The 24,462-nt window shown below is 47.6% G+C and overlaps 1 protein-coding gene across 6 annotated transcripts in view; it reads right to left on the bottom strand.

Annotated features, from left to right (window-relative positions):
• UBAP2 (ubiquitin associated protein 2) overlaps positions 1-24,462 on the bottom strand; it is a 1,102,091-nt gene that overhangs the window by 491,391 nt on the left and 586,238 nt on the right. For all 6 annotated transcript variants that reach the window (XM_069217098.1, XM_069217184.1, XM_069216796.1 and 3 more), the window contains exon 15: positions 4,228-4,438. In XM_069217098.1, coding sequence (XP_069073199.1) covers positions 4,228-4,438 — 211 coding nt within the window. The remainder of the gene's footprint in view (positions 1-4,227; positions 4,439-24,462) is intronic.

The following is a 24,462-nucleotide window of genomic DNA, read 5'->3' as shown; positions in this document are numbered from 1 at the left end:
TCCTCAGAGGATGTCGAGGTCGCTGGTCCCTTTGGAAGGCGTCGCTGGAGCAGGATCTTTGGAAGGCAGGAGACAGGCCGGTGAGTTTCTGGAGCCAAGGCAGTTGTCGTCTTCTGGTCTTCCTCTGCAGGGGTTTTTCAGCTAGGCAGTCCTTCTTCTTGTAGTTGCAGGAATCTAATTTTCTAGGGTTCAGGGTAGCCCTTAAATACTAAATTTAAGGGCGTGTTTAGGTCTGGGGGGTTAGTAGCCAATGGCTACTAGCCCTGAGGGTGGGTACACCCTCTTTGTGCCTCCTCCCAAGGGGAGGGGGTCACAATCCTAACCCTATTGGGGGAATCCTCCATCTGCAAGATGGAGGATTTCTAAAAGTTAGAGTCACCTCAGCTCAGGACACCTTAGGGGCTGTCCTGACTGGCCAGTGACTCCTCCTTGTTTTTCTCATTATTTTCTCCGGCCTTGCCGCCAAAAGTGGGGCCTGGCCGGAGGGGGCGGGCAACTCCACTAGCTGGAGTGTCCTGCTGGGTTGGCACAAAGGAGGTGAGCCTTTGAGGCTCACCGCCAGGTGTGACAACTCCTGCCTGGGGGAGGTGTTAGCATCTCCACCCAGTGCAGGCTTTGTTACTGGCCTCAGAGTGACAAAGGCACTCTCCCCATGGGGCCAGCAACATGTCTCGGTTTGTGGCAGGCTGCTAAAACTAGTCAGCCTACACAGATAGTCGGTTAAGTTTCAGGGGGCACCTCTAAGGTGCCCTCTGTGGTGTATTTTACAATAAAATGTACACTGGCATCAGTGTGCATTTATTGTGCTGAGAAGTTTGATACCAAACTTCCCAGTTTTCAGTGTAGCCATTATGGTGCTGTGGAGTTCGTGTTTGACAGACTCCCAGACCATATACTCTTATGGCTACCCTGCACTTACAATGTCTAAGGTTTTGTTTAGACACTGTAGGGGTACCATGCTCATGCACTGGTACCCTCACCTATGGTATAGTGCACCCTGCCTTAGGGCTGTAAGGCCTGCTAGAGGGGTGTCTTACCTATACTGCATAGGCAGTGAGAGGCTGGCATGGCACCCTGAGGGGAGTGCCATGTCGACTTACTCGTTTTGTCCTCACTAGCACACACAAGCTGGTAAGCAGTGTGTCTGTGCTGAGTGAGAGGTCTCCAGGGTGGCATAAGACATGCTGCAGCCCTTAGAGACCTTCCTTGGCATCAGGGCCCTTGGTACTAGAAGTACCAGTTACAAGGGACTTATCTGGATGCCAGGGTCTGCCAATTGTGGATACAAAAGTACAGGTTAGGGAAAGAACACTGGTGCTGGGGCCTGGTTAGCAGGCCTCAGCACACTTTCAATTGTAAACATAGCATCAGCAAAGGCAAAAAGTCAGGGGGCAACCATGCCAAGGAGGCATTTCCTTACACTAATTTTATTTCTTTTAAACATGGTATCTTGAAACTTGCCTCCAAACAACCAGGGATCCATTTCAAAGTACCGAGATTTCTAGATATTCTTCTCTCAAGCAAATAGAACGTGTGCATTGGACAGTGTAGGAGACAAACTGGAGCACTACAAAGCTTTCCTTGTATACATATCACAAATCATCTGTGATTCTGCAAAACTGCAAGAAGGTTTTAGTACATCTAGCATGGATTAAGAAGGAAATTGTTTAGCACAACACCCTGAAATTGTTTCCTCCCCCACTTGGTTTACTGTTCATCAGTAAAACGCTGGTCTTTACTCCTTTGTACCACACTTTCCACACAAGATAGTAGCTCAAGTAAATGCCTTTGATCTCGGTACTTGTTCTAGCACCTGTTTACTTTCAGGAGGAAGACTTCACATAGTGACCTGGTTTATATCAAACTGCTTGCAGTTTGGTGGTATGTTTAAAGGTGATGTTTAGCCTCAATGTTCAGCCACATTCAGAGTAAATAATACACATTGATTATTTGTTATTTTCTGGCATTCTACTGGGTAATGGGAAATGCTATCTGGTAAAGGCAGTACCACTCCGTAGGTAACTCGGGTATAATGGTGTTTGGGCCACATTTCATGTTATGTATTTCCACATCCAGTTGAAATTCAAATAAGCCATTACCCAAGAAAATCATTACATACAACAATGCCCTAACGGGGAAAGATAGACAAATTATATATCACAAAACAACATAGGTGAAAATAAAAAAAACTATTTATTCATATAAATTTATATATTCATTTATTTACTTATACATAAATATCAATTTAATATATTCATCCTATATGGACAACCCATCTAGTAAAACAACACACCAAAGGACAGATAGTGTGAGAAAAAGTGCTTGTGATAGATCGAAAGAAGAATACATATTCCAATGAATCAAAAACCTATACAAAAAACATTAAAAACAGTTGGTTGGTTCTTTTCTGTTTGCTGCATTAACTCCATTCCAAATCCTCAGAGAGTCTAAATCAATTCCTTTAATCCTCCAAAGATCCTCTGCAGAAACCAATCCAGACTATGATATATCAGTCGACGTTTCGACCCCTCTATACCTTGGGCCAAATCCCAGCTCCACAATGGGTCTTCTTCAGGACTAGTACAATGGGAGTCCCTTAAATATATCCTCAGACTTCTTCACTTCTTTTACTTGTCTACTTATGAGGAGATCATATCTAATTTTAAAATATCATTCCTCCTCATATACCAGGCCACCAATCAATTCCAATGCACTCTTCATTCACATGTGAGCCTTCTGAAAACGTTACCCAAGAAAGCCAGATTCACAATTTTCTGCTCAAAATGCAAAGACAACCCTATGACAGTCAGGCCAAGATGACCAATGTAACAGTAATCCTCAGCAGTCACATCAGCTAAGGCACATTCACTTGATTAGCGAGAAAAACCTTGTATTCATTCTAGTGTTTAAATATTACCTAATTTCTCTTGCAGAAATCAAAGTTGTGGCTTATGCTCTGCAAACTAATAATAATAATGGCAACTAAATCTATTTTACTGCTCACCCTGCGTGGAAAGGCAGATGACGTTTTAGAGGTTGAAGTAGAGCCTTTCCTCACTTTCAAAACTATGGCAGAAACAAAGGTGGACAGTTATAAGAAACAATCGTCCTCTATCAGGTGACCTATGCTTCTCAACAGACTAATAAGAGACAATGTTAAAAAGAATCCATCACTGGATTGAGACGTCTTGAAACCAACAGCAGAAATAGGTGTCTAAACCCATTCATATATCAATAGTTGTATTCTTGAAAGACCTCTTTGCTACTGCAATGGAAAGGATCAGAGTACAAAGAAGGGAGTGAGAAGACCAATTTGGAAAACATTTATTTTCAAAGTGTATCTAAATAAATATCAAGGATATTGATGGGATGAGACTTGCTAGCAAAAGTCAATGGCATAGGTACTGATTTTTAGTGCCTCTATGATGAGTGGGAGGGTCTTCTTCCATGAGAAACACCCGAGAGCTTCAACATCAATATTATTTAGTCCACAGTATGGTGGCTTCTGCTTCTTACACTAAAAAACATACAGGAGAATAATGTGCTCAAAGTTACTTCAGCTATTTTTGCCTCAAAAAACGATCTTGAAGCATCGACTAAGTCAGGAAGCCCTAGCTATCTTTGTGAGCTGTGAATCACAATGTATACTCAAGAAGCACTGAAACAGTCCTACTTCGGAGAAAAAGGCCATCCAGATCGATAGCCAATCCAGTAAAAGATTACTGCCAGGCAGTCAGCAGGGAGCAAGCAAGTTAGTACATTTAATGCGAGGTCACTGAATATAGATTAAGCTAATCAGTAAGCCTGAATATCAGTTCAAATCCTATTATTAAGGGCAGAGTATTTTTTCCTCCTAGCAGAACTTCCACATTCTGCCTCTCTTCCATATCTACATCTATTGAGGTGACAGACTTTTTTTAATGCGAGCACAGATCTTTGATCACAATGCATTTAAATTCAATGCTGAAGCTTTTTCACTTTACTGTCAATATCTGTAAAGTATTCACAATTCAGTGCTTTTGCTGTGTAATGTCAAGTTCTGTTTATGATGTGATGAACGGGATGGGGAATCATTCATTCTGTAGACCAGAGACTGTTTTCTCCCAGATGATCAATGAAGAAAAAGAGAAAATTATGATAAACCTTTAGTTTGTAGTAATGTGAACAGAATGTGTGCCAGTAGCTGCTGGACAGCAACAACATTAAAGTAAAATATGGACTACTTACAGTGACAGGTGAAGCTTCAGGTGGAGGCATAGAGCTTTGGTATGCTATTCTGTTGTGCACAGGTGTCTGTTCATAATTGGAGGAGGATGATGTTGTTACTGGGCTGGTACTCTGGGATGAGCTGGTTAGGCTGGGAGATGTAATAACTGATGCGGTGAAGGCAGACTCCTGAGCTGTGATGGATACTGGTAGAGAGTTATTTAGCGAATCGCTGAAATTGAAAACAAAATAATATTAATGCACAACTGTTGCTGAGGAAACTGATTTAATTAGGGGAGCAATAAATTAAATGTGAACTAATTTCAGGGAAAACTGGCCTCAAATTCATACCTGTCCTTACAGACAACTGCATCAATATTTAGCCTAGGAGGCTTTCTGGGACTATGTCTACTTTTAGTCCATGCTAGCATGCATATAATGCATATATACATTTAAAGTGACCGCATAAATGACCCTTTTCTTTGTATAGTCTAGAGACCCAAATCAGGCGCCAGTGTTTTTATCTCCATATATGATGCAATGCTCATCTGCAATTAAGCTTGGAAGAACGTCAATTTACCTCTAAGAGAAACCTTTATAAATTATAAACCAATATTACATGCAGCATATTTTCACAGGGACATCTCAATTTCTTCCTTTGCCAAGGACCTTCATTACAAAAATAGGGACAATCACTGGAAGCTTCTTTCACAAACAAGTTACTAATGCAGAAAAGATATTTAAGCCAAGCTCTCAATGAGGCAACGTTGAACTTCTACTCGTTTTCTGTGTTGAAACACAAACAACTAAAACGACAAATATAAAGTCAGCTTTAAGGTTGTGAGGAAATATCAGGACTATTCTGCTTCAGTGCATAAGATATGGTCCATGTGCTACGCAGCTGACTTTGGAGCCCAGAGTTGGATTGCAATTCAAGCTTTGGAGTACAACAAAATATTACAAGATGTTACAAAAAATTACATTGAGTCTACATAGCTCACTCTGTGTTAGTTGTAAAATTGAAAGTAAAAAAAAAAAATTCCTGTTAATATTAAAAAAAAAAAAAAAAAATATTGACCCAGTTAGATGCTTTACACTCCTCAGCACTCGCACACGGTTTCATGTAATAAGACCCATAGAGGACCACCTGTAGCACTTAAAAGGGTGATTTGTGGCAGTTTATTTTTTGGTAGAACCAGGAGGAAACAATCACCAACACAAATGACACAATTAAGTGGAGTAATCTGTTCATGCTAGCTAGTAGAAATAGGTTGTCAGGGTAATATTTTAATAGTAAAGTACTGCATTGTTATTGTCTGTATGTAATGTGACATTTGTAAAGTGGCTGTACTCCGGAACACTAGCTGGATGAGATACCAGGTAACGTTCATTAAAGCGACATAAAACACCCGTATAACGCAAGTGAAATCTCAGCTTCTACCTTAGGACAGGATGGACAGAGAGGGAGAGGACAGCAAGGAATTCCATAGCGGAAGATGTGTGGCAAAGGAGAAAAGTTTATAAGCTTCTAGTGCTGTTTTTGCATCATAATCATCGAAACCATAAATGTTAGCGTACTCTTTGCTGTGTTTCACGAAACACCTTTGGACATAGTTTCCTTCCACGGAAAGCAGCAGTATCAGTCTATCCATGAATGTAAGAATAGGAACATGGAATGGACGCCCATCAGAGGCCTAATGTTTTCCTGAATATGGGTATACGGCTGTAGAATATTACAAGAGGAATATATTGCACCATCTAAAATGCAAGTTCATTAACCAAATGTGCCAAAATGCACATGAAGGAAACAAAGTAGCTGAATAGGGCTATATTACAGGCAAAAGAACCAGGAGGCTGTCCTTAGGAACTTAAAACGCACCCCTTGTCATAACGCCTTGTACTAGCAGTTTGTCTCACAGAGCCCTTTTCTTGGATGGTTGAGTATCTGACTGCCTAAGGAGTGTAACAGCCAGACAGTTGTTTATAATTTTAGTGAAGATACCCATGAGGCAGAAATAGGAATCCAGGCACCTAATCCTTTTTTATACAACACAGAATCTTCACTGAGAGCGAAACACTAGAATATAGTTGCAAGCTATAATATATATATATATATATATACACACACACACACACACACCAGCTGTTAGGAACTAACTACATAAGTAGGTGGAGACGGTTAAAAAGGGTAAGGAAATGCTTCTTTTTGTATGGTCATTCCCATGTTTTCTAACTGATCAGGGGTGTGGAATTTATTAAAATATCTACTTGTCCAGGGGACAGGTTGCTTCTCAAATCTACTTGTCCTGTAAAAAGATCTACTTGTCCCTTTGGTGCCATGTAGTGTGGCGACAAATTATGGCAGCAATCTCATAATGTAAGAGCTCTGATAATAGCCTCTCTGATTATGCCAGGGCTACTACCATAGTAGGGCTTGAATACTTGCAGTTTCAATCCCTACTGTAGCAATTTCCTTATTTTGCCACCTTTCTGCAGATCTGCATACTGGGGCTGGAGGAAGCAGTAAGCAATAGTTCTGGGCAAGGGGGGGCTTCCTCGGGGAAACCTCCACTTGGGCAAGGGAGAGGGACTCCTGGGGGTCACTTCTGCAGTGAAAGTCCGGTCCTTCAGGTCCTGGGGGCTGCAGGTGCAGGGTCTTTTCCAGGCGTCGGGACTTAGGTTTCAGAGAGTCGCGGTCAGGGGAAGCCTCGGGATTCCCTCTGCAGGCGGCGCTGTGGGGGCTCAGGGGGGACAGGTTTTGGTACTCAGTCGTAGAGTAGTCTGGGGGTCCTCCCTGAGGTGTTGGTTCTCCACCAGCCGAGTCGGGGTCGCCGGGTGCAGTGTTGCAAGTCTCACGCTTCTTGCGGGGAGATTGCAGGGGTCTTTAAAGCTGCTCCTTTGGATAAAGTTGCAGTCTTTTTGGAGCAGGTCCGCTGTCCTCTGGAGTTTCTTGTCGTCGTCGAAGCAGGGCAGTCCTCAGAGGATTCAGAGGTCGCTGGTCCCTTTGGAAGGCGTCGCTGGAGCAGAGTTCTTTGGAAGGCAGGAGACAGGCCGGTGAGTTTCTGGAGCCAAGGCAGTTGTTGTCTTCTGGTCTTCCTCTGCAGGGGTTTTCAGCTAGGCAGTCCGTCTTCTTGTTGTTGCAGGAATCTAATTTTCTAGGGTTCAGGGTAGCCCTTAAATACTAAATTTAAGGGCTTGTTTAGGTCTGGGGGGTTAGTAGCCAATGGCTACTAGCCCTGAGGGTGGGTACACCCTCTTTGTGCCTCCTCCCAAGGGGAGGGGGTCACAATCCTAACACTATTGGGGGAATCCTCCATCTGCAAGATGGAGGATTTCTAAAAGTTATAGTCACCTCAGCTCAGGACACCTTAGGGGCTGTCCTGACTGGCCAGTGACGACTCCTTGTTATTCTCATTATTTTCTCCGGCCTTGCCGCCAAAAGTGGGGGCCGGGGCCGGAGGGGGCGGGCAACTCCACTAGCTGGAGTGTCCTGCGGTGCTGTGACAAAGGGGTGAGCCTTTGAGGCTCACCGCCAGGTGTTACAGCTCCTGCCTGGGGGAGGTGTTAGCATCTCCACCCAGTGCAGGCTTTGTTACTGGCCTCAGAGTGACAAATGCACTCTCCCCATGGGGCCAGCAACATGTCTCTAGTGTGGCAGGCTGCTGGAACTAGTCAGCCTACACAGATAGTCGGTTAAGTTTCAGGGGGCACCTCTAAGGTGCCCTCTGGGGTGTATTTTTGTAGGAAGTTGGCTCTGTATGTGCTATTTCAAAGTAAGGAATAGCATGCACAGAGTCCAAGGGTTCCCCTTAGAGGTAAAATAGTGGTAAAAATAGATAATACTAATGCTCTATTTTGTGGTAGTGTGGTCGAGCAGTAGGCTTATCCAAGGAGTAGTGTTAAGCATTTGTTGTACATACACATAGACAATAAATGAGGTACACACACTCAGAGACAAATCCAGCCAATAGGTTTTTATATAGAAAAATATCTTTTCTTAGTTTATTTTAAGAACCACAGGTTCAAATTCTACATGTAATATCTCATTCGAAAGGTATTGCAGGTAAGTACTTTAGGAACTTCAAATCATCAAAATTGCATGTATACTTTTCAAGTTATTGACAAATAGCTGTTTTAAAAGTGGACACTTAGTGCAATTTTCACAGTTCCTGGGGGAGGTAAGTTTTTGTTAGTTTTACCAGGTAAGTAGGACACTTACAGGGTTCAGTTCTTGGTCCAAGGTAGCCCACCGTTGGGGGTTCAGAGCAACCCCAAAGTCACCACACCAGCAGCTCAGGGCCGGTCAGGTGCAGAGTTCAAAGTGGTGCCCAAAACACATAGGCTAGAATGGAGAGAAGGGGGGTGCCCCGGTTCCGGTCTGCTTGCAGGTAAGTACCCGCGTCTTCGGAGGGCAGACCAGGGGGGTTTTGTAGGGCACCGGGGGGGACACAAGTCCACACAGAAATTTCACCCTCAGCAGCGCGGGGGCGGCCGGGTGCAGTGTAGAAACAAGCGTCGGGTTTGTAATGGAAGTCAATGGGAGATCTAGGGATCTCTTCAGCGCTGCAGGCAGGCAAGGGGGGGGTTCCTCGGGGAAACCTCCACTTGGGCAAGGGAGAGGGACTCCTGGGGGTCACTCCTCCAGTGAAAATCCGGTCCTTCAGGTCCTGGGGGCTGCGGGTGCAGGGTCTCTCCCAGGTGTCGGGACTTAGGATTCAAAGAGTCGCGGTCAGGGGAAGCCTCGGGATTCCCTCTGCAGGCGGCGCTGTGGGGGCTCAGGGGGGACAGGTTTTTGTACTCACAGTCTTAGAGTAGTCCTGGGGTCCCTCCTGAGGTGTTGGATCGCCACCAGCCGAGTCGGGGTCGCCGGGTGCAGTGTTGCAAGTCTCACGCCTTTTGCGGGGAGCTTGCAGGGTTCTTTAAAGCTGCTGGAAACAAAGTTGCAGCCTTTCTTGGAGCAGGTCCGCTGTCCTCGGGAGTTTCTTGTCTTTTCGAAGCAGGGGCAGTCCTCAGAGGATGTCGAGGTCGCTGGTCCCTTTGGAAGGCGTCGCTGGAGCAGGATCTTTGGAAGGCAGGAGACAGGCCGGTGAGTTTCTGGAGCCAAGGCAGTTGTCGTCTTCTGGTCTTCCTCTGCAGGGGTTTTTCAGCTAGGCAGTCCTTCTTCTTGTAGTTGCAGGAATCTAATCTTCTAGGGTTCAGGGTAGCCCTTAAATACTAAATTTAAGGGCGTGTTTAGGTCTGGGGGGTTAGTAGCCAATGGCTACTAGCCCTGAGGGTGGGTACACCCTCTTTGTGCCTCCTCCCAAGGGGAGGGGGTCACAATCCTAACCCTATTGGGGGAATCCTCCATCTGCAAGATGGAGGATTTCTAAAAGTCAGAGTCACCTCAGCTCAGGACACCTTAGGGGCTGTCCTGACTGGCCAGTGACTCCTCCTTGTTGCTTTCTTTGTTCCCTCCAGCCTTGCCGCCAAAAGTGGGGGCCGTGGCCGGAGGGGGCGGGCAACTCCACTAAGCTGGAGTGCCCTGCTGGGCTGTGACAAAGGGGTGAGCCTTTGAGGCTCACCGCCAGGTGTCACAGCTCCTGCCTGGGGGAGGTGTTAGCATCTCCACCCAGTGCAGGCTTTGTTACTGGCCTCAGAGTGACAAAGGCACTCTCCCCATGGGGCCAGCAACATGTCTCTGGTGTGGCAGGCTGCTGGAACTAGTCAGCCTACACAGACAGTCGGTTAAGTTTCAGGGGGCACCTCTAAGGTGCCCTCTGTGGTGTATTTTACAATAAAATGTACACTGGCATCAGTGTGCATTTATTGTGCTGAGAAGTTTGATACCAAACTTCCCAGTTTTCAGTGTAGCCATTATGGTGCTGTGGAGTTCGTGTTTGACAGACTCCCAGACCATATACTCTTATGGCTACCCTGCACTTACAATGTCTAAGGTTTTGTTTAGACACTGTAGGGGTACCATGCTCATGCACTGGTACCCTCACCTATGGTATAGTGCACCCTGCCTTAGGGCTGTAAGGCCTGCTAGAGGGGTGTCTTACCTATACTGCATAGGCAGTGAGAGGCTGGCATGGCACCCTGAGGGGAGTGCCATGTCGACTTACTCGTTTGGTCCTCACTAGCACACACAAGCTGGCAAGCAGTGTGTCTGTGCTGAGTGAGAGGTCTCCAGGGTGGCATAAGACATGCTGCATCCCTTAGAGACCTTCCTTGGCATCAGGGCCCTTGGTACTAGAAGTACCAGTTACAAGGGACTTATCTGGATGCCAGGGTCTGCCAATTGTGGATACAAAAGTACAGGTTAGGGAAAGAACACTGGTGCTGGGGCCTGGTTAGCAGGCCTCAGCACACTTTCAATTGTAAACATAGCATCAGCAAAGGCAAAAAGTCAGGGGGCAACCATGCCAAGGAGGCATTTCCTTACACAACCCCCCCCCAAACGAAAGAGGATGAGACTAACCTTTCCCAAGAGAGTCTTCATTTTCTAAGTGGACGAACCTGGAAAGGCCATCTGCATTGGCATGGGCAGTCCCAGGTCTGTGTTCCACTATAAAGTCCATTCCCTGTAGGGAGATGGACCACCTCAACAGTTTAGGATTTTCACCTTTCATTTGCATCAGCCATTTGAGAGGTCTGTGGTCAGTTTGAACTAGGAAGTGAGTCCCAAAGAGGTATGGTCTCAGCTTCTTCAGGGACCAAACCACAGCAAAGGCCTCCCTCTCAATGGCACTCCAACGCTGCTCCCTGGGGAGTAACCTCCTGCTAATGAAAGCAACAGGCTGGTCAAGGCCATCATCATTTGTTTGGGACAAAACTGCCCCTATCCCATGTTCAGAGGCATCAGTCTGCACAATGAACTGCTTAGAATAATCTGGAGCTTTGAGAACTGGTGCTGAGCACATTGCTTGTTTCAGGGTGTCAAAGGCCTGTTGGCAGTCCACAGTCCAGTTCACTTTCTTGGGCATTTTCTTGGAGGTGAGCTCAGTGAGGGCTGTCACAATGGATCCATATCCCTTCACAAACCTCCTGTAGTACCCAGTCAAGCCAAGGAATGCCCTGACTTGAGTCTGGGTTTTTGGAGCTACCCAGTCCAGAATGGTCTGGATCTTGGGTTGGAGTGGCTGAACTTGGCCTCCACCTACAAGGTGGCCCAAGTAAACCACAGTTCCCTGCCCTATCTGGCATTTGGATGCCTTGATAGAGAGGCCTGCAGATTGCAGAGCCTTCAAAACCTTCTTCAGGTGGACCAGGTGATCCTGCCAGGTGGAGCTAAAGACAGCAATATCATCAAGATAAGCTGTGCTAAAGGACTCCAAGCCAGCAAGGACTTGATTCACCAACCTTTGGAAGGTGGCAGGGGCATTCTTTAAACCAAAGGGCATAACAGTAAACTGATAATGCCCATCAGGTGTGGAGAATGCTGTCTTTTCTTTTGCTCCAGGCGCCATTTTTATTTGCCAGTACCCTGCTGTCAAGTCAAAGGTACTTAGAAATTTGGCAGCACCTAACTTATCAATGAGCTCATCAGCTCTTGGAATTGGATGGGCATCTGTCTTGGTGACAGAGTTGAGCCCTCTGTAGTCCACACAAAACCTCATCTCTTTCTTTCCATCTTTGGTGTGAGGTTTGGGGACTAAGACCACTGGGCTAGCCCAGGGGCTGTCAGAGCGCTCAATCACTCCCAATTCCAGCATCTTGTGGACTTCCATCTTGATGCTTTCCTTAACATGGTCAGACTGTCTGAAGATTTTGTTCTTGACAGGCATGCTGTCTCCTGTGTCCACATCATGGGTACACAGGTGTGTCTGACCAGGGGTTAGGGAGAAAAGCTCAGGAAACTGTTGTAGGACTCTCCTACAATCAGCCTGCTGTTGGCCAGAGAGGGTGTCTGAGTAGATCACTCCATCTACTGTGCCATCTTTTGGGTCTGATGACAGAAGATCAGGGAGAGGTTCACTCTCTGCCTCCTGATCCTCATCTGTTACCATTAACAGATTCACATCAGCCCTGTCATGGAAGAGCTTAAGGCGGTTCACATGGATCACCCTCTTGGGGCTCCTGCTTGTGCCCAGGTCCACCAGGTAGGTGACCTGACTCTTCCTCTCTAGCACTGGGTAAGGGCCACTCCATTTGTCCTGGAGTGCCCTGGGAGCCACAGGCTCCAGAACCCAGACTTTCTGCCCTGGTTGGAACTCAACCAGTGCAGCCTTTTGGTCATACCAAAACTTCTGGAGTTGTTGGCTGGCCTCAAGGTTTTTGGTTGCCTTTTCCATGTACTCTGCCATTCTAGAGCGAAGGCCAAGTACATAGTCCACTATGTCCTGTTTAGGCTCATGGAGAGGTCTCTCCCAGCCTTCTTTAACAAGGGCAAGTGGTCCCCTTACAGGATGACCAAACAGAAGTTCAAAGGGTGAGAACCCTACTCCCTTCTGTGGTACCTCCCTGTAAGCGAAAAGCAGACATGGCAGGAGGACATCCCATCTCCTTTTGAGTTTTTCTGGGAGCCCCATGATCATGCCCTTTAATGTCTTGTTGAATCTCTCAACTAAGCCATTAGTTTGTGGATGGTAAGGTGTAGTGAATTTATAAGTCACTCCACACTCATTCCACATGTGCTTTAGGTATGCTGACATGAAGTTGGTACCTCTGTCAGACACCACCTCCTTAGGGAAACCCACTCTGGTAAAGATACCAATGAGGGCCTTGGCTACTGCAGGGGCAGTAGTCGACCTAAGGGGAATAGCTTCAGGATACCTGGTAGCATGATCCACTACTACCAGGATATACATATTTCCTGAGGCTGTGGGAGGTTCCAGTGGACCAACTATGTCCACACCCACTCTTTCAAAGGGCACCCCCACCACAGGAAGTGGAATGAGGGGGGCCTTTGGATGCCCACCTGTCTTACCACTGGCTTGACAGGTGGGGCAGGAGAGGCAAAACTCCTTAACCATGTTGGACATATTGGGCCAGTAGAAGTGGTTGACTAACCTCTCCCACGTCTTGGTTTGTCCCAAATGTCCAGCAAGGGGAATGTCATGGGCCAATGTTAGGATGAACTCTCTGAACAGCTGAGGCACTACCACTCTCCTAGTGGCACCAGGTTTGGGGTCTCTGGCCTCAGTGTACAGGAGCCCATCTTCCCAATAGACCCTATGTGTTCCATTTTTCTTGCCTTTGGACTCTTCAGCAGCTTGCTGCCTAAGGCCTTCAAGAGAGGGACAGGTTTCTTGTCCCTTACACAGCTCCTCCCTTGAGGGTCCCCCTGGGCCTAAGAGCTCAACCTGATAAGGTTCAAGCTCCAAAGGCTCAGTTCCCTCAGAGGGCAGAACTTCTTCCTGAGAAGAGAGGTTCCCTTTCTTTTGCTGTGTTGCAGTTGGTTTCCCAACTGACTTTCCTGTTCTCTTGGTAGGCTGGGCCATTTTTCCAGACTCCAGCTCTACTTTTTCACCCTGTGCCTTGCATTGTGCTCTTGTTTTCACACACACCAGTTCAGGGATACCCAGCATTGCTGCATGGGTTTTTAGCTCTACCTCAGCCCATGCTGAGGACTCCAGGTCATTTCCAAGCAGACAGTCCACTGGGATATTTGAGGAGACCACCACCTGCTTCAGGCCATTGACCCCTCCCCATTCTAAAGTAACCATTGCCATGGGATGTACTTTTCTCTGATTGTCAGCGTTGGTGACTGTGTAAGTTTTTCCAGTCAGGTATTGGCCAGGGGAAACCAGTTTCTCTGTCACCATGGTGACACTGGCACCTGTATCCCTCAGGCCCTCTATTCTAGTCCCATTAATTAAGAGTTGCTGTCTGTATTTTTGCATGTTAGGCGGCCAGACAGCTAGTGTGGCTAAATCCACCCCACCCTCAGAAACTAGAGTAGCTTCAGTGTGGACCCTGATTTGCTCTGGGCACACTGTTGATCCCACTTGGAGACTAGCCATACCAGTGTTACCTGGATGGGAGTTTGGAGTGGAACCTTTCTTGGGACAGGCCTTGTCTCCAGTTTGGTGTCCATGCTGTTTACAGCTATGACACCAGGCCTTTTTGGGATCAAAGTTTTTACCCTTGTACCCATTGTTTTGTGAAGAGGCTCTGGGCCCACCCTCCTGTGCAGGTTTTTGGGGGCCTGTGGAAGACTCTTTACTATTTTTAGTTTTGGTTGTCTCATCACCCTTCTGCTGGGGAGTCTTCGTGACCCCTTTCTTTTGGTCACCCCCTGTTGAAGTCTTGGACACCCTTGTCTTGACCCAATGGTCCGCCTTCTTTCCCAATTCTTGGGGAGAAATTGGTCCTAGGTCTACCAGATGCTGATGCAGTTTATCATTGAAACAATTACTTAACAGGTGTTCTTTCACAAATAAATTGTACAGCCCATCATAATTACTTACACCACTGCCTTGAATCCAACCATCTAGTGTTTTCACTGAGTAGTCAACAAAGTCAACCCAGGTCTGGCTCGAGGATTTTTGAGCCCCCCTGAACCTAATCCTGTACTCCTCAGTGGAGAATCCAAAGCCCTCAATCAGGGTACCCTTCATGAGGTCATAAGATTCTGCATCTTGTCCAGAGAGTGTGAGGAGTCTATCCCTACACTTTCCTGTGAACATTTCCCAAAGGAGAGCACCCCAGTGAGATCTGTTCACTTTTCTGGTTACACAAGCCCTCTCAAAAGCTGTGAACCATTTGGTGATGTCATCACCATCTTCATATTTAGTTACAATCCCTTTGGGGATTTTCAACATGTCAGGAGAATCTCTGACCCTATTTATGTTGCTGCCACCATTGATGGGTCCTAGGCCCATCTCTTGTCTTTCCCTCTCTATGGCTAGGATCTGTCTTTCCAAAGCCAATCTTTTGGCCATCCTGGCTAACTGGATGTCCTCTTCACTGGAGTTATCCTCAGTGATTTCAGAGTTGTTGGTCCCTCCTGTGAGGGAACCAGCATCTCTGACTATTATTTGTGGAGTCAGGGCTTGAGAAGCCCTGCTCTCCCTAAGTAGGACTGGAGGGGGGGAATTTCCCTCCAAGTCACTATCTTCATCCTCTGAGTTGCCATCCTCAGAGGGGTTGGCCTTTTCAAACTCTGCCAAAAGCTCCTGGAGCTGTACTTTGGTAGGTTTGGGGCCCATTGCTATTTTCTTTAGTTTACAGAGTGACCTTAGCTCTCTCATCTGTAGATGGAGGTAAGGTGTGGTGTCGAGTTCCACCACATTCACATCTGTGCTAGACATTATGCTTCTAAAAGTTGGAATACTTTTTAAGAAACTAAAACTGGTTCTAGAATCTAATTCAAACTTTTACAAACTTTTAAACTCTAAAAGAAATGCTAAACAGGATCTAACACAAGGCCCTAGCAGGTCTTTTAAGATTTTAGAAAACTTTTCAAATTGCAAAAATCAATTTCTAATGACAATTTTGGAATTTGTCGTGTGATCAGGTATTGGCTGAGTAGTCCAGCAAATGCAAAGTCTTGTACCCCACCGCTGATCCACCAATGTAGGAAGTTGGCTCTGTATGTGCTATTTCAAAGTAAGGAATAGCATGCACAGAGTCCAAGGGTTCCCCTTAGAGGTAAAATTGTGGTAAAAATAGATAATACTAATGCTCTATTTTGTGGTAGTGTGGTCGAGCAGTAGGCTTATCCAAGGAGTAGTGTTAAGCATTTGTTGTACATACACATAGACAATAAATGAGGTACACACACTCAGAGACAAATCCAGCCAATAGGTTTTTATATAGAAAAATATCTTTTCTTAGTTTATTTTAAGAACCACAGGTTCAAATTCTACATGTAATATCTCATTCGAAAGGTATTGCAGGTAAGTACTTTAGGAACTTCAAATCATCAAAATTGCATGTATACTTTTCAAGTTATTGACAAATAGCTGTTTTAAAAGTGGACACTTAGTGCAATTTTCACAGTTCCTGGGGGAGGTAAGTTTTTGTTAGTTTTACCAGGTAAGTAGGACACTTACAGGGTTCAGTTCTTGGTCCAAGGTAGCCCACCGTTGGGGGTTCAGAGCAACCCCAAAGTCACCACACCAGCAGCTCAGGGCCGGTCAGGTGCAGAGTTCAAAGTGGTGCCCAAAACACATAGGCTAGAATGGAGAGAAGGGGGGTGCCCCGGTTCCGGTCTGCTTGCAGGTAAGTACCCGCGTCTTCGGAGGGCAGACCAGGGGGGTTTTGTAGGGCACCGGGGGGGACACAAGTCCACACAGAAATTTCACCCTCAGCAGCGCGGGGGCGGCCGGGTGCAGTGTAGAAACAAGCGTCGGGTTTGTAATGGAAGTCAATGGGAGATCTAGGGATCTCTTCAGCGCTGCAGGCAGGCAAGGGGGGGGTTCCTCGGGGAAACCTCCACTTGGGCAAGGGAGAGGGACTCCTGGGGGTCACTCCTCCAGTGAAAATCCGGTCCTTCAGGTCCTGGGGGCTGCGGGTGCAGGGTCTCTCCCAGGTGTCGGGACTTAGGATTCAAAGAGTCGCGGTCAGGGGAAGCCTCGGGATTCCCTCTGCAGGCGGCGCTGTGGGGGCTCAGGGGGGACAGGTTTTTGTACTCACAGTCTTAGAGTAGTCCTGGGGTCCCTCCTGAGGTGTTGGATCGCCACCAGCCGAGTCGGGGTCGCCGGGTGCAGTGTTGCAAGTCTCACGCCTTTTGCGGGGAGCTTGCAGGGTTCTTTAAAGCTGCTGGAAACAAAGTTGCAGCCTTTCTTGGAGCAGGTCCGCTGTCCTCGGGAGTTTCTTGTCTTTTCGAAGCAGGGGCAGTCCTCAGAGGATGTCGAGGTCGCTGGTCCCTTTGGAAGGCGTCGCTGGAGCAGGATCTTTGGAAGGCAGGAGACAGGCCGGTGAGTTTCTGGAGCCAAGGCAGTTGTCGTCTTCTGGTCTTCCTCTGCAGGGGTTTTTCAGCTAGGCAGTCCTTCTTCTTGTAGTTGCAGGAATCTAATCTTCTAGGGTTCAGGGTAGCCCTTAAATACTAAATTTAAGGGCGTGTTTAGGTCTGGGGGGTTAGTAGCCAATGGCTACTAGCCCTGAGGGTGGGTACACCCTCTTTGTGCCTCCTCCCAAGGGGAGGGGGTCACAATCCTAACCCTATTGGGGGAATCCTCCATCTGCAAGATGGAGGATTTCTAAAAGTCAGAGTCACCTCAGCTCAGGACACCTTAGGGGCTGTCCTGACTGGCCAGTGACTCCTCCTTGTTGCTTTCTTTGTTCCCTCCAGCCTTGCCGCCAAAAGTGGGGGCCGTGGCCGGAGGGGGCGGGCAACTCCACTAAGCTGGAGTGCCCTGCTGGGCTGTGACAAAGGGGTGAGCCTTTGAGGCTCACCGCCAGGTGTCACAGCTCCTGCCTGGGGGAGGTGTTAGCATCTCCACCCAGTGCAGGCTTTGTTACTGGCCTCAGAGTGACAAAGGCACTCTCCCCATGGGGCCAGCAACATGTCTCTGGTGTGGCAGGCTGCTGGAACTAGTCAGCCTACACAGACAGTCGGTTAAGTTTCAGGGGGCACCTCTAAGGTGCCCTCTGTGGTGTATTTTACAATAAAATGTACACTGGCATCAGTGTGCATTTATTGTGCTGAGAAGTTTGATACCAAACTTCCCAGTTTTCAGTGTAGCCATTATGGTGCTGTGGAGTTCGTGTTTGACAGACTCCCAGACCATATACTCTTATGGCTACCCTGCACTTACAATGTCTAAGGTTTTGTTTAGACACTGTAGGGGTACCATGCTCATGCACTGGTACCCTCACCTATGGTATAGTGCACCCTGCCTTAGGGCTGTAAGGCCTGCTAGAGGGGTGTCTTACCTATACTGCATAGGCAGTGAGAGGCTGGCATGGCACCCTGAGGGGAGTGCCATGTCGACTTACTCGTTTGGTCCTCACTAGCACACACAAGCTGGCAAGCAGTGTGTCTGTGCTGAGTGAGAGGTCTCCAGGGTGGCATAAGACATGCTGCATCCCTTAGAGACCTTCCTTGGCATCAGGGCCCTTGGTACTAGAAGTACCAGTTACAAGGGACTTATCTGGATGCCAGGGTCTGCCAATTGTGGATACAAAAGTACAGGTTAGGGAAAGAACACTGGTGCTGGGGCCTGGTTAGCAGGCCTCAGCACACTTTCAATTGTAAACATAGCATCAGCAAAGGCAAAAAGTCAGGGGGCAACCATGCCAAGGAGGCATTTCCTTACAATTTTGCAATAAAATGTACACTGGCATCAGTGTGCATTTATTGTGCTGAGAAGTTTGATACCAAACTTCCCAGTTTTCAGTGTAGCCATTATGGTGCTGTGGAGTTCGTGTTTGACAAACTCCCAGACCATATACTCTTATGGCTACCCTGCACTTACAATGTCTAAGGTTTTGTTTAGACACTGTAGGGGTACCATGCTCATGCACTGGTACCCTCACCTATGGTATAGTGCACCCTGCCTTAGGGCTGCAAGGCCTGCTAGAGGGGTGACTGACCTATACTTGCATAGGCAGTGAGAGGCTGGCATGGCACCCTGAGTGGAGTGCCATGTCGACTTACTCGTTTTGTTCTCACTAGCACACACAAGCTGGCAAGCAGTGTGTCTGTGCTGAGTGAGAGGTCTCCAGGGTGGCATAAGACATGCTGCAGCCCTTAGAGTCCTTCCTTGGCATCAGGGCCCTTGGTACTAGAAGTACCAGTTACAAGGGACTTATCTGGATGCCAGGGTCTGCCAATTGTGGATACAAAAGTATAGGTTAGGGAAAGAACACTGGTGCTGGGGCCTGGTTAGCAGGCCTCAGCACACTTTCAATTGTAAACGTAGCATCAGCAAAGGCAAAAAGTCAGGGGGCAACCATGCCAAGGAGGCATTTCCTTACAGCAGGCCTCAGCACACTTTCAATTCAAAACATAGCATCAGTGTAAAGAAATGGCTCCCTGTTGCAGTTACCCCCCACTTTTTGCCTGATACTGATGCTGACTTGACTGAGAAGAGTGCTGGGACCCTGCTAACCAGGCCCCAGCACCAGTGTTCCTTCACCTAAAATGTACCATTGTATCCACAATTGGCACACCCTGGCATTCAGATAAGTCCCTTGTAACTGGTACTTCTAGTACCAAGGGCCCTGATGCCAAGGAAGGTCTCTAAGGGCTGCAGCATGTCTTATGCCACCCTAGAGACCCCTCACTCAGCACAGACACACTGCTTACAAGCCTGTGTGTGCTAGTGAGAACAAAATGAGTAAGTCGACATGGCACTCCCCTCAGGGTGCCATGCCAGCCTCTCACTGCCTATGCAGTATAGGTAAGACACCCCTCTAGCAGGCCTTACAGCCCTAAGGCAGGGTGCACTATACCATAGGTGAGGGTACCAGTGCATGAGCACTGTGCCCCTACAGTGTCTAAACAAAACCTTAAGACATTGTAAGTGCAGGGTAGCCATAAGAGTATATGGTCTGGGAGTCTGTTTTACACGAACTCCACAGCACCATAATGGCTACACTGAAAACTGGGAAGTTTGGTATCAAACTTCTCAGCACAATAAATGCACACTGATGCCAGTGTACATTTTAGTGTAAAATACACCACAGAGGGCACCTTAGAGGTGCCCCCTGAAACTTAACCAACTAGCTGTGTAGGCTGACTGGTTCCAGCAGCCTGCCACACTAGAGACATGTTGCTGGCCCCATGGGGAGAGTGCCTTTGTCACTCTGAGGCCAGTAACAAAGCCTGCACTGGGTGGAGATGCTAACACCTCCCCCAGGCAGGAGCTGTAACACCTGGCGGTGAGCCTCAAAGGCTCACCCCTTTGTCACAGCCCAGCAGGGCACTCCAGCTTAGTGGAGTTGCCCGCCCCCTCCGGCCACGGCCCCCACTTTTGGCGGCAAGGCTGGAGGGAACAAAGAAAGCAACAAGGAGGAGTCACTGGCCAGTCAGGACAGCCCCTAAGGTGTCCTGAGCTGAGGTGACTCTGACTTTTAGAAATCCTCCATCTTGCAGATGGAGGATTCCCCCAATAGGGTTAGGATTGTGACCCCCTCCCCTTGGGAGGAGGCACAAAGAGGGTGTACCCACCCTCAGGGCTAGTAGCCATTGGCTACTAACCCCCCAGACCTAAACACGCCCTTAAATTTAGTATTTAAGGGCTACCCTGAACCCTAGAAGATTAGATTCCTGCAACTACAAGAAGAAGGACTGCCTAGCTGAAAAACCCCTGCAGAGGAAGACCAGAAGACGACAACTGCCTTGGCTCCAGAAACTCACCGGCCTGTCTCCTGCCTTCCAAAGATCCTGCTCCAGCGACGCCTTCCAAAGGGACCAGCGACCTCTACATCCTCTGAGGACTGCCCCTGCTTCGAAAAGACAAGAAACTCCCGAGGACAGCGGACCTGCTCCAAGAAAAGCTGCAACTTTGTTTCCAGCAGCTTTAAAGAACCCTGCAAGCTCCCCGCAAGAAGCGTGAGACTTGCAATACTGCACCCGGCGACCCCGACTCGGCTGGTGGAGATCCAACACCTCAGGAGGGACCCCAGGACTACTCTGATACTGTGAGTACCAAAACCTGTCCCCCCTGAGCCCCCACAGCGCCGCCTGCAGAGGGAATCCCGAGGCTTCCCCTGACCGCGACTCTTTGAATCCTAAGTCCCGACACCTGGGAGAGACCCTGCACCCGCAGCCCCCAGGACCTAAAGGACCGGACTTTCACTGGAGGAGTGACCCCCAGGAGTCCCTCTCCCTCGACCAAGTGGAGGTTTCCCCGAGGAACCCCCCCCTTGCCTGCCTGCAGCGCTGAAGAGATCCCTAGATCTCCCATTGACTTCCATTACCAACCCGACGCTTGTTTCTACACTGCACCCGGCCGCCCCCGCGCTGCTGAGGGTGAAATTTCTGTGTGGACTTGTGTCCCCCCCGGGGCCCTACAAAACCCCCCTGGTCTGCCCTCCGAAGACGTGGGTACTTACCTGCAAGCAGACCGGAACCGGGGCACCCCCTTCTCTCCATTCTAGCCTATGTGTTTTGGGCACCACTTTGAACTCTGCACCTGACCGGCCCTGAGCTGCTGGTGTGGTAACTTTGGGGTTGCTCTGAACCCCCAACGGTGGGCTACCTTGGACCAAGAACTGAACCCTGTAAGTGTCTTACTTACCTGGTTAACCTAACAAATACTTACCTCCCCTAGGAACTGTGAAAATTGCACTAAGTGTCCACTTTTAAAACAGCTATTTGTCAATAACTTGAAAAGTATACATGCAATTTTTATGATTTAAAGTTCCTAAAGTACTTACCTGCAATACCTTTCGAATGAGATATTACATGTAGAATTTGAACCTGTGGTTCTTAAAATAAACTAAGAAAAGATATTTTTCTATAACAAAACCTATTGGCTGGATTTGTCTCTGAGTGTGTGTACCTCATTTATTGTCTATGTGTATGTACAACAAATGCTTAACACTACTCCTTGGATAAGCCTACTGCTCGACCACACTACCACAAAATAGAGCATTAGTATTATCTCTTTTTACCACTATTTTACCTCTAAGGGGAACCCTTGGACTCTGTGCATGCTATTCCTTACTTTGAAATAGCACATACAGAGCCAACTTCCTACATTGGTGGATCAGCGGTGGGGTACAAGACTTTGCATTTGCTGGACTACTCAGCCAATACCTGATCACACGACAAATTCCAAAATTGTCATTAGAAATTGATTTTTGCAATTTGAAAAGTTTTCTAAATTCTTAAAAGACCTGCTAGGGCCTTGTGTTAGATCCTGTTTAGCATTTCTTTTAGAGTTTAAAAGTTTGTAAAAGTTTGAATTAGATTCTAGAACCAGTTGTAGATTCTTAAAAAGTATTCCAACTTTTAGAAGCAAAATGTCTAGCACAGATGTGACTGTGGTGGAACTCGACACCACACCTTACCTCCATCTTAAGATGAGGGAGCTAAGGTCACTCTGTAAAATAAAGAAAATAACAATGGGCCCCAAACCTACCAAAATACAGCTCCAGGAGCTTTTGGCAGAGTTTGAAAAGGCCAACCCCTCTGAGGGTGGCAACTCAGAGGAAGAGGATAGTGACTTGGAGGAAAATTCCCCCCTACCAGTCCAATCTAGGGAGAACAGGGTCCCTCAAACCCTGACTCCAAAAATAATAGTCAGAGATGCTGGTTCCCTCACAGGAGAGACCAACACCTCTGAAATCACTGAGGATAACTCCAGTGAAGATGACCCCCTGTTAGCCAGGATGGTCAAAAGATTGGCTTTGGAAAAGCAGCTCCTAGCCATAGAAAGGGAAAGAAAAGAGATGGGCCTAGGTCCCATCGATGGTGGCAGCAACTTAAATAGGGTCAGAGATTCTCCTGACATCCTAAAGATCCCCAAAGGGATTGTAACAAAATATGAAGATGGTGATGACATCACCAAATGGTTCACAGCTTTTGAGAGGGCTTGTGTAACCAGAAAAGTAAACAGATCTCACTGGGGTGCTCTCCTTTGGGAAATGTTCACTGGAAAGTGTAGGGATAGACTCCTCACACTCTCTGGAAAAGATGCAGAATCTTATGACCTCATGAAGGGTACCCTGATTGAGGGCTTTGGATTCTCCACTGAGGAGTATAGAATTAGATTCAGGGGGGCTCAAAAATCCTCGAGCCAGACCTGGGTTGATTTTGTAGACTACTCAGTAAAAACACTAGATGGTTGGTTAACTGGAAATGAAGTGTGTGACTATGTTGGGCTTTATAATTTGTTTATGAAAGAACACATTTTAAGTAACTGCTTCAATGAAAAGTTGCATCAGTATCTGGTAGACCTAGGTCCAATTTCTCCCCAAGAATTGGGAAAGAAGGCAGACCACTGGGTCAAGACTAGGGTAACCAAAACTTCCACTGGGGGTGACCAAAAGAAAGGGGTTACAAAAACTCCCCAGGAGAAAGTGGGTGACACTAGAAACAAAGAAAAAGAGTCCTCTGTAGGCCCCCAAAAACCAGAACAGGTGGGTGGGCCCCAAGACACAACCCAAAACAAAGGTGGGTACCAGGGTAAGAACTGGGATGCCACTAAGGCATGGTGCCACAACTGTAAACAGTCTGGGCACCACACCAAGGACACTTCTTGTCCCAAAAACAAACCCCAGAACAAAATTCCAGGGGTAACCAGTGTAGCCATGGGAGATGACTCCTCAGATGAGGAGGTCCTCATAGCCTTCAACTGGAAACAGGGCCCAACAGGTGAGTTGGAGATTCCAGAGGGAAGTAGACACTTCCACCACCTACTGGTGAATGGAATCCCAACCACTGCCCTGAGAGACACTTGTGCCAGTCACACTATTGTGCATGACAGGCTGGTGCTCTCAAACCAGTACATCCCAGGTGAGACTGCCAGGGTAAGAGTTAGCCTAGACAGGGTCACTAAGAGGCCTGTGGCTTTAGTGCCCATAGAAGTGGGTGGCACTCTTAGCTGGAGAAGGGTAGTAGTCAGTACAGACCTCCCCCTTGATTGTCTCCTTGGAAATGACTACCCAGAGGTTAGTCAGAGCCCAAGAGAGGAACTGGGCCAGTGCCAGTCCTCTCCCAAGGATTCTGGAAGTCCTGCCTCTGCAGTAAATGCAAGCAGGCCCCAGAAGAAGAAGAAAAGAAAACAGAGTAGGAAGGGTGGACAACCTTTAGCCAAGGTTACAGCAAGCCAAGGAGATTCTGCTCCAGTAGGGGAGAACTCCAAAAATGGCCCTGATAAAGTCCAACCTGACCCACAAGAAGTCCTGGCTAGTCAGGCAACTGTTAAACCTGAGTGGGTGGCTCCTCAGCTAACAGAAGAAAGAGTGGAAGAAGGGTGTTTACTACAAGATGTGGTAACCCCCCACTCTAATACAGCAGACAGGCAACCTGAACCCAAAGAGGCCTGTAACTTAGCCCCTTCCCTTTTAGGTGAAGAGCTAAAGGTGTGGTTCTGGGCACTGACAGCTGTCAGTGGCCTCTGCTGGGTGTTAGCCTTTATGGCTGCACTATCCTTAGCATGGTGGTCTGACCCCATGCCAAATAGCAAGTTAGGCCCCCTGACCCTATTAGTCATGGTGGGGTTACTCCAGCTCTGGGTAACCTCTCTGGGTAAGCTAGGGGTAACCCTGGCCAAGATAAGGTTAGCAGAGGTGGATACCTCTAAGACCAAAATAGAAAGAATGGGTGGAGACATTGAAGAGGCAGACAAGAGGCAATTCAGACTAGGTCCTATCACTGTGGAAGTAGGTCAGTTCCCCAAAGGGAATGACCTGAACAGAAGGATGTAAGGC

The sequence above is a fragment of the Pleurodeles waltl genome, chromosome 1_1 (genome assembly GCF_031143425.1).
Source record: "Pleurodeles waltl isolate 20211129_DDA chromosome 1_1, aPleWal1.hap1.20221129, whole genome shotgun sequence".
Classification (NCBI taxonomy): domain Eukaryota; kingdom Metazoa; phylum Chordata; class Amphibia; order Caudata; family Salamandridae; genus Pleurodeles; species Pleurodeles waltl.
This window is presented reverse-complemented; position numbering and strand designations above follow the sequence as displayed.